General features: G+C 32.6%; 1 protein-coding gene across 24 annotated transcripts; it reads right to left on the bottom strand.

Annotated features, from left to right (window-relative positions):
- Positions 1 to 1,020: 1,020 nt before the first annotated feature.
- On the bottom strand, positions 1,021 to 10,605 carry LOC108214525 (serine/threonine-protein kinase BLUS1). 24 transcript variants are annotated; one of them, XM_064089209.1, is made up of 24 exons: positions 10,482 to 10,605; positions 10,155 to 10,198; positions 9,291 to 9,369; positions 9,085 to 9,168; positions 8,759 to 8,971; positions 7,670 to 7,924; positions 7,232 to 7,356; positions 7,053 to 7,097; positions 6,834 to 6,915; positions 6,682 to 6,750; positions 6,445 to 6,615; positions 6,254 to 6,319; positions 5,817 to 5,885; positions 5,592 to 5,735; positions 5,388 to 5,461; positions 4,517 to 4,780; positions 3,507 to 3,598; positions 3,323 to 3,399; positions 2,588 to 2,719; positions 2,473 to 2,515; positions 2,342 to 2,388; positions 2,188 to 2,249; positions 2,053 to 2,104; positions 1,021 to 1,344 (listed from the first exon to the last, which is right to left on the bottom strand). In XM_064089209.1, exons 5-24 carry the CDS (start codon positions 8,924 to 8,926, stop codon positions 1,291 to 1,293), a joined length of 2,091 nt encoding a protein of 696 aa, XP_063945279.1. In that variant the 5' UTR covers positions 8,927 to 8,971; positions 9,085 to 9,168; positions 9,291 to 9,369; positions 10,155 to 10,198; positions 10,482 to 10,605; the 3' UTR covers positions 1,021 to 1,290. The 24 variants fall into 24 exon arrangements, with proteins under 24 accessions (XP_063945279.1, XP_063945287.1, XP_017242043.1 ...); XM_064089217.1 differs by having other exon boundaries at positions 9,085 to 9,165; XM_017386554.2 differs by having other exon boundaries at positions 9,323 to 9,369.
- Positions 10,606 to 15,229: the final 4,624 nt, after the last annotated feature.

Genomic DNA, 15,229 nt, shown 5'->3' with positions numbered 1-15,229 from the left:
TAAACAAATTATTTTCATTAATTCATTTTTCAAGACGTGTATCTATATATTAGACGATCAACTATAAATTAGACGATCAACACAACAAAATCATAAATATATTTCGGGTTGCGATATGAAATATAAGAAAAAATGGTTTATTTTAAACATTTTTGTGAAAATTGAACAATATACATTGCATTGTCATTGTTGAGTTCCAATCACTATATTTGAGGATTTGTAGAATAGAAAGGTAGAAACCCTACTTTCCTTTTTAATTACACCTTTTTTTTGAAGCCAACACGAAAAGGATTAATCAAAAAAATTTCAACCTATCTGAAGAGTTTTGTAACATACAGAATCCATACATTATCATTTCTTCACAATAATCCATATAATCATATGCTATATCTTTCTAAATTAAAATATATATAATTATATTTACTATCATTTAATTTGTTTAATAGCATATTTATTTACATGTTTAAAATAAATTTATGTCTAAAATATTATAGTTCTTAACAAATACTACCTCCATCCCACCCAAATTAGATGTCCCCGTTGACTTTGGGCACGTAACTTTAGGCGCATTGACCGTCTACTTCCGAAATTTATTTTTTTATTTTTTCTTTTATAAATGAAAATTTCATATTTTAATTTTTATTTGCAAAAATAAAATTTTAAAAATAAGTCACGTATCTATGCGGTCAATGAACCTTAAATTGTGTGCCTAAAGTCAACGAGGCCATCTAATTTGGGATGAAAGGAGTAATATAATTTCGACGGAACCAATATGAATCACATGACTTTAATTAGTAGACTAATCCCAGATAAGCTTTCATAAAAGAAAAATATATAAAATAAAAGGATTTTAGGATTTATACTCATACCGCGGTGCTGCTTAGACCCATGACATAAAGAGATGCCACCTTCCTGAATACTTTTACCCGTTCTGCCTCGGCACATTTGTAATAATACGATTGCAAACCTCTTAAAGCGGAAGAAGAAACAAAAAATGAAAGAAAATGTTATAATCCAATGTACCCATAAAACTGAGAATACTTTATTTATTGTAAAGATAATCCAAAAAAAAAACTGAGAATACTATACTTATTGCAAGGATAATTTACAACATCCACTCTAAATTACACCACCACCATATATACTGTAAGACTCATAGCATAGCATCTCAAAATTTGGGGCGCCTGCTTCCCTTTCACTGTTGCAACTGCACAACACAATGGTACACTAGTACAAAGCAACTCTCCCAGGAGCAATTGTAACGCTAGCTGCAACTTCATTGCCGCTGTTTCATTCTTGTATATCCTCCTCTTTTTTAGCCAAGGAAATTAGTTTCTTCTCCAACTACAAAAAATAAGACAACCGCAGTGCATCAAGAAGATGAGTGAATTGCTACCAAACAGACCACATAAGTAAATATGTAACCAGTTCCAATATATAGTGTATAAAATTCAAGAAACATAAAGCTCAGTTTCAAATTAAACATTTTGCAAAGTAAAATTCTATACGCTTGAAACTCCTTCTACGACTGGATTGGAGTCGTGGAAAGGGCAATTAGAATTGATATAGTGAGAGTGGGTTCCTGATATCATATGCTGCAATTCTAAAAGGCTTAATCACTGCCGAGCTATGTGTTCAGCAAATTCAGTATTTGGTAGGTTTTTTATTCTTTTATATATTTTTTAAGTAGAATAAAGTCCAAAGAGAATACATGGGTCTAGTTCATGATTATTCAATCGGTAAGGATAGAGTTCTCTAAACGATAAATCATCCATGTCAAACTTAAGGTTATCTTTTCATGTATTGGAAACCATATATTGCTGGTGATATATAAAATCCTAATACCAACAAGACACGTGATCACTCTTTCTGAAGGAGTAAACAAACCAAACTTACTCATGATAGGATAAATTGATCCGGGACGGGATCAGAATATTCTAACCTGAATATGACCTTACTGATATCTCAAGTATTATGACGAGAACCAAACAAAGCATTAAACTAATAGAGGAATGCTGAAAGTGTATTGTTGTCTAAAATGAAGATACAGACCTGAACATTTTTCAGCTTCTGTCTCTGTAGTTCTTCTACCAGACTTCCAACACTGCAGTTTAGAACCCATTTCTGTTATTTATTCTCTTTAAAGATTAGATTATGAGGTTTAAAGCCTTTGTCCACTTCTCATACCTTTGTTGCAATTGAGTTAATTGACTTTGCAGCTCTCTCTCCCTATAAGAAGTAGGAGGTATCTGCATATATAACATTAAAAATCACTTGGTCTTTACTGAATGATAGTCGAGCAAAACTTGTGGAATATATCATTAGAAGGCTTCTCTATTACCTGTGATGGATCATTACTTCCTCCTTCACTAGATTCTGTGGTATTGACTGCAACAAGAAACTCAGCCTATTCATTTAAATGTTGCAAAATTACTTGGGTAAGATGTTAATGATAAAAGCTAAATGCATTACCAGAGAGCTGCTCCACACATTTAATCAATTTCACTATCTCATCCTGAAAATACAAGTACATGTCATGAGTAGCCAATCCTAGGGACTCATAACATCAAAATTAAGAGTTGCATACCTTCTGCATTGTGTTCTGCTGTAAGATACATTGTAAAGAAGGAAGAACTGAGGCAGCTGCAAGGCTTGGACCTGCTGGACTTGCTGAACCTCCCAGACCAGAGTTAGATGGGCCATTTAAAGGAGCCTGAATCTAAGACAAGGAAATGCTTAACATGTCAGTGCTAATAGTCACAATCCTAGTTTAATTCTTGCAGTTAGCTAAATACAGTTGATTCATTATGCACAATACACATGCATATATGCATTTCAAAAAATTAAACAAACAAAATGAAGGAAAATTCCTAGATTCACATTTTTACTGTCAGTAAGAGTGTAATGAAAATGTACAGTTGGATTAAAGAAGCAAGATTTAATAAGCAAAGATACAAACCTAAATCATCCTTGTAACAAGAAAAGGGTAAAAATATAAATTATTCAGCCCTGGTTCCACAAGAAACAGAGTAACAATATACAACACATTATGACAAACGAATGATATACAGTACGTAGTTGGGCACAATAAAAGTCTAGCAATCTCAATATTAAAAAAAAAAATTAGATTAAATAAAGAGGTGAGAAAACCCAACACACACACACACAAGAAAGATGAGTAAATCTCTGCTCATTGCATCCTAAAGACCAAGTTGCAGGCAAATCAGGAATATGCCAAAAAAAATTAGTATAACTAAGATGGTAAGTAGAGTATTTCAGTGATAATTGATTATAGTCATATAAATTGATTATAAAAATATACCTTGGGACTGGGATCTGCTGAAGTGACTTTAAAACGCCCCTTACGTTGGACAACAGCGCCTTCTGGTGCATCCTCCACTGAAGTAAAAAATAAACAGCATAAGACTAGAATAACCTATTAATCATATACACAATACACAAGGAATCTATTTATATATAACCATAATGAAGAACACCGACATTACCGGAAGCAGAACTAAATATATCTTTCTTCAAGCGATATTGTAATGGCCCACTAAAGTTACGCTCAGGTTGGAGTTTAGTCTGTGGAGGATCCCTTCAAAATTACAGAAAATTAAAATGCCAAGTTACTACTTAATAGCTAGAGCATCCTTTAAAACAAAGAAACTACAGTAACTCAACAGGAGAAGTATGGAACCCTTTTACTATGCTAAAGAAACTTTTAGCTGGAAGGCGATTAAAAAACAAGGCACAGTGAGATGCTACAAATACTTACTTTTTATGCATTTGCATCATTGCATGAATAAATAGTATAGTCAATTAATCACTGAATAGAAAAACAGAACACTTCATCAAGAATGAACATCTTTTAAAATCTATAAAATCACCCTTTGACAAATGGTGCAGACACTCCAGGTATTGTAGTCAGACATAGCTATACAAAGCAATAAACAATAACTTGCTGACACAGAAGACTTAAAAAACATGGCGTAGCCCTTATGAACTCCAAGGGTCTGTCCAAAATACATCAGTATGACTCTTGGTCCGCACTGCGCCTATCATTGGTTGTGTTAAGTCTGGTGATGCTGGGCAGAATTTGAAAGATACGAATATGAAATAAAAATGATAAAGATGAACTTGGTTGGACTAATTACTGAAAATCCACCAACTCAAGAATTTCCTAACCGCGGAAGGGAAAAAAATTATGGATCGCGACCCAAGAAGAGCCTCAATTCAATATTCACTAATATTCTAATAATTAAATCTGATTTGATTTTATGTGGGGATTACTACAAGTATACACAAGTTTATTATATGTTATCCATAAATATCACTCCAAAAGTGCACACGGGCTTATTATATGTTATCCACACGTAGGGAACAGAACTCAAAAAATAGGCATGGTAAGAGTGAGCTTTATGTACTCCGTGATGGTACATTCAATATGCTATCTATAAGTTGAATAAAGTTGTCAAAATACTAACTTAGACTTGGGAAGTATATATTAGCTTACCTTTCAGCATCATTTATGACCTTTTTAGGAGAAGCAGCATGATCTTGTACAAAAGAACCACTCAAATACTTTCTTTGCAGAGAACTAGTATGTCGTGGTTGAGAAGTACTCTCTCCAGCATTCTCAATATCACTTTGTCCAGCTTCTTTGCCTTCATCTCTTGGTGGCGACTGCATTTTCATCGGTTGCTCAGTATCTGTTCGAAACTCTTTTGTACTAGGACTACCGATTGCCTCTTCATCATTACATACATCAAAACAACCTCTGCAGAAAACCGCAGGTATACAAATTACCATTCCAAAAGCTCAACAATATGCAAATATATACTCCAGATTACAACTGACAAGCTACTGCATGTAATGAACATTACTATAATTAGCAGTTTAAAAGTTCAATGACATTCCAAGTTGAGTTGGTCATTTTCCTAAGCATGTTTTCTGTATGTTAGCTTTCACGCCAGACCAGAGTTATCCGTTTGATTGCATACATACTAATAAAGTATTAAAGATATCACTGAAATATGAATGAAAGAACCTATGTTGCTCTGCTTCTAATTTAATTCTACAAAAAAAAAAAAAAAAAAAACTCTCCAACTTCTTCTTTAAAACTGTAGAGTTCTTTAGCTCCATTTGTGAGTCTTTGATATTGAAGGGACTACTATGTACCCAGTACAGTATAATAGGTAAAATGAAGCATATATGCCACTTGGAGTTTTGACGGATACTTTGTTTGAAAGGATTGCACTGTGTGGCTCTTTTTACCATATACTCGAAATTTTGTACAGGCAAAACGCAGAACTTGAGACCCTGGGGGGGGGGGGGGGGGGGGGGGTACAGGGAGAAGGGAAAGGGAATAGAAGGTAAAGCTGTACTTGAGGGCCTGTAAAGGTTTCATTGGAAATGCAGCAAGTGAATTTTCCATAGTATGGATATCATTGAGCCCATCCTGAGTACATAAAAACAAAATATTAATTTTTTTAAAACCAAATGCAAACATTAATATGATCCAAAGACAACATAAAGGTGTAAGTGCAGAATAAAAAAAAGGAACGGCAACAGAGAGGTAGTCATGGCACCTGGTAATGTGGTGCAACATCTGGCTGATTAACTGTTCCGGGAGGTGGATTATCCACAGCAAAACCAACTTCATCATACCCATCCTTTTGTTTTCCACTTGCACTGGATTCCTCTATGTTCGATATGGCATCATAGTCCTGGATCTACAGACAACATGGCACATTCAAGAAGGTCATTGCCCAATTATGGTGAGTTGATAATAGTATCTTAAACCAACAGCATACCAGGGCAGCCTGGTTCTTCAAATCCTCCAAGTTGAAATTCCAAGCACTGATTCCTCGAATGTATTCTTGCTGCAAAAGGCCATTAAATAACCATTAAACCAAGTGATTCACGCATCACAAGATGTCAACTGTCCTCGTCTAATGTAAGCACATTATTGCAATGGAAATAATGCCAACTGTTTGTTTCACACTGACAATTTTGCGCATGTCAGTAAGGAAGCACTAGAACAGAGCATGAAATTTTCATATAATTATATCAAATAAACTATTAGTATTAAACTCTTGGGCAGATCTAAAGACTTATACATATCCTCAACAGCATGATGGATGCAGATTTTCTCGAAGTATATGTATGACAACAAGCTTAGGCAACAAGTATAAACTGCACTACATATCAAATATAATGTTCATAAAAGGCTTAGAAGTTGACATTTTACCTGTGATAGTTGCTCCTTATCCCCCAATAAAGCCTTGTTTTGCACAAGAAATTCCGCTTCTTTTGCCTGATAACACCAGACATGAACTAGTAAGGATATATTACATGACCAATCACTTTTTTGGTTTTTATTTGGGTCATTCAGATTAAGTCATGTCTAAATTATTTCATAGCCCGGGATAAGTACACAACCTTAATTGTCCTAAATCGGTCACCTAGAGGAGAAAGGCCTTCTAGAATAGTGCGCGACAAATAATCAACTGAACGTGCATGTTTGAAGAAATGATGTTTTAGAAGCTTCTCTGAAGAGGGACGCTTCTTTGGGTCCTTTACCAAGCAAGCAGCTACCAATTCTTTAAAAGACTGCAAAACCAACAACATTTTAGTAAAATATTCCTAAAGTATGAGGTATGATATTCTGTAACAAACCTTAGAAAATCTCCTATCTCTTTCGTAGTCGAGACCTGGTGGTGCATTTTGCAGGGTCATCAGCAAAACCTGTAAGAAGTATACAGAACAGGAGAGCATGCTAAGTAATATTGTGCAAAATACAAGCATAACTTTTTAAACCAATCATCTACCTTCATTGGTGGGTACTTGGAGAATGGTGCGTGACCATGAGCAAGTTCAAGTGCTGTTATGCCAAATGACCAGATGTCTGCTCTGTTTACCATACAAATATTATTTAAAATGTTACGTCGCCCACATGCTAAATAAAATTGATGTGTACACAATTAAAAACGTGTGTCTGTGTGTTATATATTAAGAAACAGAATGGATCATATGAGTCTCCCACACACTTGAAGTCATATCCATGCAATTGCTGCATAACTTCAGGGGCCATCCTAAGATACAAAAACATTACAAAATTAGCATAAGACAAGTTCAAGGCTGTAATCAATAAAAATCAAGTTAAATTTGCACAAAAAATTGGGATTAGAATCATGATATTCAATAAAGCCTGGAAAGGACAATATACCAGCAAGGTGTTCCAACAAAGGTGTTTCTTGAACGTTGTCTATCCCCAGTATCAAACATGCCAGCAGAAACCCCAAAATCAGCTAACTTAACTGCGCCATTTGAATCAACTAAGATATTGCCAGCCTGAAAATATTGTAAGGTTTTCGGGGATAAGAACAATAGTAAGAACCAATCTTAACCAATAAAGCAGAGAAAGAAATTGTAATTCTAGAAGTCGCACATCAATTAAGTCTTGAATAACATTGATAAAAGGAAGATAGAGAGCTTTACGGCCAATTCAGGAAAGGGAATAACTCCTTAGAAGTAAGGAAATACTGATTAAAACTAGTTTTTTTATGTGAAACGGCTTCTTGAGAGTGTGATATTAACAGATGTCCATTGCAGACAGAAAATACAACATATACTCGGGCATAAAAAGCAATAGCAGTGAAATTACCTTCACATCTCTGTGAATGTGCCCGTGAGCATGAAGATAGACAAGAGCTTTTAGGACCTCTCGCAACAATGTAGCAATGACAGGTTCTTCCAAGCCTTCCGGAAAAGCAGACTTCATAATATGAAGGCATGAACCCCCAGCCATGTATGGCATCACAACCCAAAGATTATGACCTGAAGTGAAAGAGCAATGTGCTCTTAATAAATTAGGGTGATTAATCAAGCTCATCGTCTGCACCTCTCTACGAATGCCATCCTGTAGAATTCACAAGGAAATAGAGTCCAATGGTTACAACTTACAAATAATGTAATCATCAACCCAAATAACATTCACATACTTTCTCAATTAGCAATTATCAAAAAAAAAAAAAGAAAAACTTTCTTAATTAGAATCAACTGGACCAGAATACAACATTATTCTCTAAGAGTAACATAAATGACAATAATGTCCATGTAACTGATCGCTGAATTTCTAGTGTCTAATTCTAGGTAACAATCTCCAAGTGCATGATTTTAGTATATGGGCATGTGACTAATTTTTATATTCAGACCATGTTTAATTTAAGGCATTACAGTCCCAGGACTATCACCTTACATACTCTGAATTTACAGGACAATCACCCGGTAGACCTAGAATTTAATAATCTTTTTAGTTCGTTTCTCTTTAACTAGAGGGAAAGGTATTACTGTATAATTCCATATGAATGAACCAAAAACATGATTTAATTTAGGTTGTATGGGGCAATAGTCCTGTAATTTATAGTAAATAAGGTAATAATCTGGGGATTATAGAACATGGCCCTAGTGTTTAATTCCAGACAACAATTCTCATGTCAACGATTTTTCATATCCTTGGAAAGCCTTTGACTTTGACTAATCTCAAATCTAGTCAACAGCAACACTACAGTAACAATATACAAATCATTCAGGCTTTTTTAATTAGCAAGAAACACTAAGTAGCATGCATAATGATTGGATACATACAGGACAACTGGAAGAACATTCTTTGAAAACAAGAGATGAAATGTAATATATCTACATAAATATATGTGAAAGAGTAAATAATTGAAAACTAAATAAGTGCATTTACCAGGTCATTGTTACACTTCTCTAAATCAAGAACCTTGATCGCCACTGTCTCATTTAACGGAACACAGAGGGCCCTGTACACAGTGGCGCTAACACCTTCACCAACCTCTTCGAAGAGCCTATAGTCTTGTGCATTAAGAGGAAACCTTCTATCTGAAGCCTGTGACATGGTTTCTCTTCTATTTCAACTTTAAAACCCTCTTTAATCCTTACTCTAGATGTGGCAAGCAAAATAAAGTATTAGCATAGAGAAGAGATACAAGTAAAATCCATGAGAGGTTTCTTCCAGTACTATATAATGTCATTGTAATTGGAAGCTTAGCAGACCTGCAAGTTTAGTAACAGGACTGCCGCTCACTTTTGAAGAATGAATCATTTGAAGACAGCTCGCAGAGTATAAGTTTCCAACTTCTAGCAAGTAACACTTTCAATAAGCCCAAATAAACTCTAGAATTGCATGAGAATAGATATACCATCAAACAGCATAAATAGCTGAGTTTACAGTATCACACCAATATGCTATATAATGATACCTTATACGGCAATATAGAATAACCCCACTTACCTGAAAAAGCATTTAAGACATCAGCATTCTTCCAGCAAAAAGATGCTCTTGAATAAAGGAAGAAGGCGCGTAACAACATCAGAAGAGGATGATAAATAACATGAACAAGTAAACAAGAAAAGCATCAAGCATAATACATGCAAGAAAGCCAGAGAGGTGACTGGGAAAATAATTGTGAAGAAGTTAGTTAAATATAACAAGACAACTAGTCTGAGGAAATTTGGTAAATCTGCAAATTTGAATAGCATTTCAGATGATCATGCAAACATAATAAGTATTTATATGGGTAATAAGTTAATTTTGTAGGGCAAGTAAATGTCAGCCCTCGTCATTAATAGGATAAAAGAGAGGACCGAACGCTTTTAATAAAACCAACAAAAACAGGTAACCGTTAGAAAGGACAATAAAAACTACGTCATCGGTAATCACATATAAAAATTTACGCCTAATTGGCGCGAAACAAATCTTTAAACGGCTACTACACAATTCAATATCACCACTTTGGCGCGAAAATGGCTAGTACAAAATTCACTATCCCAAATCACACACTTCCAGTCATTATCTATAATCAACAATCCAACTAAGCACATTCATCGAAGCAGTATATGAATTCATCAAAACACACACAGAGTATAGCTGCTCCGAGTGCTCCAATTCGAAATATCTTAAAACACATCAAACAGCAGAGTTAAGCATGCAAACAATCGAATCAAGTCAACTGAAATTCAAATTCAACACAATCAAAACAAATTCAACAACAAAATCTAGTAAATTCAACACCGAAAATGCAATACAAGTACCAACACACACAATTGAATGCAAAAGCAGATACCTAGGGTTTCGGACGGCGAAAAAATCGGCGAGAATCCAGGAGAGCTGCAACCAAAAGCTGAATCTAAGTTCAGTACACACAAAATCACATAAAATTCACAAAAAGGGCGTCGTATGAAGCTGAGATTATAGCTTCACAAGCAAGAGAAGATAGTTACAGCGAGATGTGTGTGTATATGTCTGTGATGATTACTACTTTGAATGCGTTGCGATCTAATCCTCACCATTAAATTATACAAGAGAGATGATAAAACCAACACATGAATAATAATGTTAATAGAGTGGTAATTGTAAATAATAATAAAAAGTGATCCAAGTGAAATCTAACCTGATTCTATTATTTTTCCTCCGCTTTCTCCGTTGTCGCCTGTGAAATGTAAAGAGAGGATACTACTTAACTATGTGTGCTTGTTGTATTTGATATATACTGAAGATGGCAACTTGTTTTTCTGTTTTTTTATTTTTTTGTGAAATTTATGTTGTATAATATGTGTATAGAACTATAGATAAAGATAAGTACTCCTATATTTTATTATAAATGTAGAGATAAAGAGATGAAATATTTTGCTGGGGAAGGCGTTTTCTCGAGATAAAAATAAATATTTTAAACAAAGTACGTTACCGATGACATTTACACTGGTTACTTGGTCCAATTTTGAAGGTATCTACTTACATGGGACTGTTTTAGGTGAATTTAAAATAAATAGTTTTTGTTTTAAGTAAAAAATGAAATAGAATTAGAATCAAGTTAACACTTATAACTGATTAAAGTGTTTGGAAAAAGAGTAGAAGTCATAAAATAAAAGTTATTATTCTTAGTTTTTATAAGTACTTCCTGACTTTTTACACAAATAGTGCATATAAGTGCTTCTAACTTATAACTCCATAAGCCGGGTTTATAAGTCCGGACCAAACACCCACTAAGTAAATTTTATTTTTGAAATTTGATTCAATTAATGTTAAGGTACCGTTGGGCATTGTTGTTACAGACAACAACCGTTAAAATATGATCCTGGTAAACTCTGCTCGTAAGGTTTTAGAAGAATTGGTCACTTAACATGTTATCAGAGCTTAGGCTCGCAGAAGACTCGAGTTCGACTCCCTATGACCCCACTATTCTCAAAATTTATCAAGGACGCGAAGGCAATGTTATGCCCCAAAAGATGGGCGCCCTCCTTCTCCTAACACCCTGAGATTTTAGGAGAATTGGTCACTTAACAACAACATTTCTTTGCTGAAAAACAGGTGAAAAATTGTTTGGTAAATTAGAAGCAACATTTTTGAACAACAATTTTTAATTGAAAAACTGTTTTCAGAAAAAGCAGGTCCTCGCATGCTTTTGGAATAAACTGCTTTTCAACTTTTTAAGGAAGTTGTTACCGATTATACTATCAAAACTCACCAAAAACATTATATTTTTATACCATAACTCAAAATAAGGAAATATCAAAATATTATCAAACAATTATCTGATTTCTACAATAGCCCCTTTTTTTTATCAGCACTTTTTTATAGCAATTTTTAACAACACTCCAAACAGATCATAAATGGCTTGAGTTTTGGTCAAAATTATTAATTTGAATAATACTACTATGTAGGTATGTACCACTCCCTCCGTCCCGCCAGGAAGTTTACGCACACTGTTTGCATGTATTTTGAGGCTCTCGTAAAGTATAATTCTATAATGTATTTTTAATTTTTTCTTTTTTTAATAAAAGTTTAAACCTCAAACTTTTTTCTGAATTTTTTTTTCAAAAAAAATATATAATGTAAGTATACTTTATAACAGTCTTAAACTGCATGTCAAAAACTAATATAAAAAACCTGTTGGGACAGAGGGAGTAATTACATAATAATTTGCGGTATTATTTCTTTTCAGTTTTTACTTTAATTAATATCTCATTTACCATTTTAAATAATGTTAATTTTGATATTAATACATATATAATGGTATTATGTCTTTAGAATGAAAATTATTCTTAAATTAACAATTCAAGACTCCAGCTAACTATTGTTATCAAATTAATTTTTAAGCCAACTTTTGACGTGTTACTCAACAAATATTTTTTAATTTAAAATCAAAAATAGCTTAAAACTCACGCTTAAAACCCGGACAAACGGCTCTTAATAATTGTGTGATTTACTTGGGGCTGTGGGTTAAAAGTGTTAGAGCATCTTCAATCAAGAAGAGTCCTTAGCTAAAAACTGAGTTGGCGTATCAAAATAAAAAAATATAACCGATCTCTTAAAAATGACACTCTAACCATATCAACCCTTTATCGATAATTATAGCCGGCCTCTTATGATGACTATAAATTTTGATAACTATAATATATTAAATACCAAAATTATAAGATGTTAACAAAAAACATTTAAAATTAACTCATCTTTATTAAGTATATTAACTTCAGAAATAAAATGCAAACCAAATGCTAAAATGAGAGTGAATGTTTCGTTGTCATTTGTTACTACAACTCTTATTATTTAATCTAAAATATATTGCATTTTGCAACCCCAGATTTTGGCTCATTAGCAAATTAGACACCACACTTTGAAACGTGGCAGTTTGTAACCCTAAGTTTCATTTAGTTTTCGGTTTGTAACCCTGACCCACACATCTGTTAAAAACAACCGTTAACTTTAACTGTTAACGGTTAAAATTAACGGTTGTTTTTAACGGATGTGTGGGCCATGGTTATAAAGCGAAAGCTAAATGAAACTTAGGGTTACAAACTGTCACATTTGAAAGTATGGGATCTGATTTGCTAATGAGCCAAAGTATGGGGTTACAAAGTGTAATATACTCTTTAATTTAATGTGGAGAGGAAGCATAGTACAGTTTTTTCTATAAAATAAAAAAGTAAAATTAGAATTTACGAATATATATAGATTAAACATTATAATGACTGTTTGAAAATATAAAGCTTTTATCGAATTAATGACTTAATTATTAATAAGACGGTAGAAAGTGCAAGACAACATGACAGTAACGGAATACACTTAAAAGTTTGATGAACTAGACTCATACCATACCAGCAGGAAATGACGATCAGCGATTATATAAACAACTTTCCAACAAAGCTTAATCTACAAGTAAAATAAGAGTAACAGCTTTGATGAAAAAAGAACAGGATATTACAAAAATGAAGAGAATTCAGAGTTTTTTTTATTAAAATTATTAAAATATTTTGATAATTTTATAAATCATATTATTCAAATATCTTAATAATTTATATGACCAATTCCTCAGCTCTAAATAATAAATAATCTTTTCAACGCAACCAAACCCACACTATTTACGGTCTATCCCAGCATTGCGCAACTTCTGGGCCTTAAGTTAATTGGCAGCAAAACAATTTCCTGTTTAGATAATTGGATTAGAACCGGAATGTGAACCTATCTCCTAACTCATAAAAGTTCCGACATCATTTATCCAATGTTTCAACGTTAACAATTCATAATAGTGATAATACCCGGAGTTGTCTATCTGCGAAATTAGAACTGGTATACCCCAAACAAAGTTGATTCGCAAGAAACTAAGACATCGTTCGAAACTTGGAGTCAGTTTAAAAAAAGATTTCCGACTTAAAGTTAATAAATAATTAGAACTGAAAAGTAAATTAAGATTTATGAATGATTAAACTATTTGGGAAAGTAGTATAAGTTTAGAAACAAAAGTTAACGTTTTCAGCTTCTTATGAGTACCGGTTTTTTGCACAAAAGGGTTGAAGCCAGCATCCTATCGGAAAAAAAGTCATAAGCAGGCTTTGCCAAACAGGCACTAAAGTCTTTATTTGTACTAGCGTTTTACCCGTGATACGCATCAAACACATGTTTATATATAAAAATTAAAAAAGGAATAATAAAAAGATATATATAATTATATTTTTTTGATTAACTTATGTGATATTTATGCATATATTTTCTTATGGTACATATAAGGATCGAGAGTCAATGGAGAATGAGAAAGGGGAGCAGGGCGAAAAATTTCTGACCATAAAATTTTCAATCAATCAATCAATCAATCATCAATCATCAATCAATATATATATATAAAGGAGGATGCGGGCGTCTCTAGGATTGTTCGATTCAGTCTTCTGATTTTTCTTAAATTTCGGAGAGAAATTATAATTATAATTCAATAAATCAGGTTCAAGAATTCTAAAGGTCATACAATTCTTTTCTTATTGAGTTCCAAAGATGATACAATTCTTTTTCTTTTTATTTACTATTTCTTATTGAATCCTAAAGATGATACAATTCGTTTCTTATTTAGTCTTCTAACTTTTCTTAAATTTCAGAGAGAAAAAATATAATTATAATTCAAAAATCAGGTTCGAGAATTCTAAAAGTAATACAACTCTTTTCTTATTGAATTCTAAAGATAATACAATTTTTTTTCTTTTTATTTAATATTTCTTATTGAATCCTAAAGATGATACAATTCGTTTCTTATTTAGTAATCCTAAAAGAAATAGGATTATATACGATTCGGTATTCTAATTTTTCTTAAATTTCAGAGAGAAAAAATATAATTATAATTCAAAAAATCAAGTTCAAGAATTCTAAAAGTAATACAACTCTTTTCTTATTGAATTCTAAAGATAATACAATTCTTTTTCTTTTTATTTAATATTTCTTATTGAATCCTAAAGATGATACAATTCGTTTCTTATTTAGTAATCCTAAAAGAAATAGGATTATATTTAAAAAATCAGGTTCAAGGATTCCAAAAGTTAATACAATTTTTTTCTCTTTGAATTCTAAAAGTAATACAATTCTTTTCTTATTTATGAATCCTAAAAGGAGTAGGATTATATTTATTTAAACAAACAATCATAGATAAAATACAATTTATATTTAGGATTTGTAGGGTAATACGTACAATTTTTATTTTCGATTTAGTCTTATAATTTTTTTAAATTTTGTAAAGGATTATATAGATATTAATCATTAAAAAAACTAATAGCAAAAAAATTAGAACCATAAAAGAATAATAATTTTTAACCAATAAATAGGAATCATAAAATTAAAACAATTAACAAAAAAATAGGATATATAAGATGGAAATCATAT

This window comes from Daucus carota, chromosome 3, assembly GCF_001625215.2.
Source record: "Daucus carota subsp. sativus chromosome 3, DH1 v3.0, whole genome shotgun sequence".
NCBI classification, from domain to species: domain Eukaryota; kingdom Viridiplantae; phylum Streptophyta; class Magnoliopsida; order Apiales; family Apiaceae; genus Daucus; species Daucus carota.
Note: the sequence above shows the minus strand (reverse complement) of the source record. Positions and strands in the feature narration are given on the sequence as shown.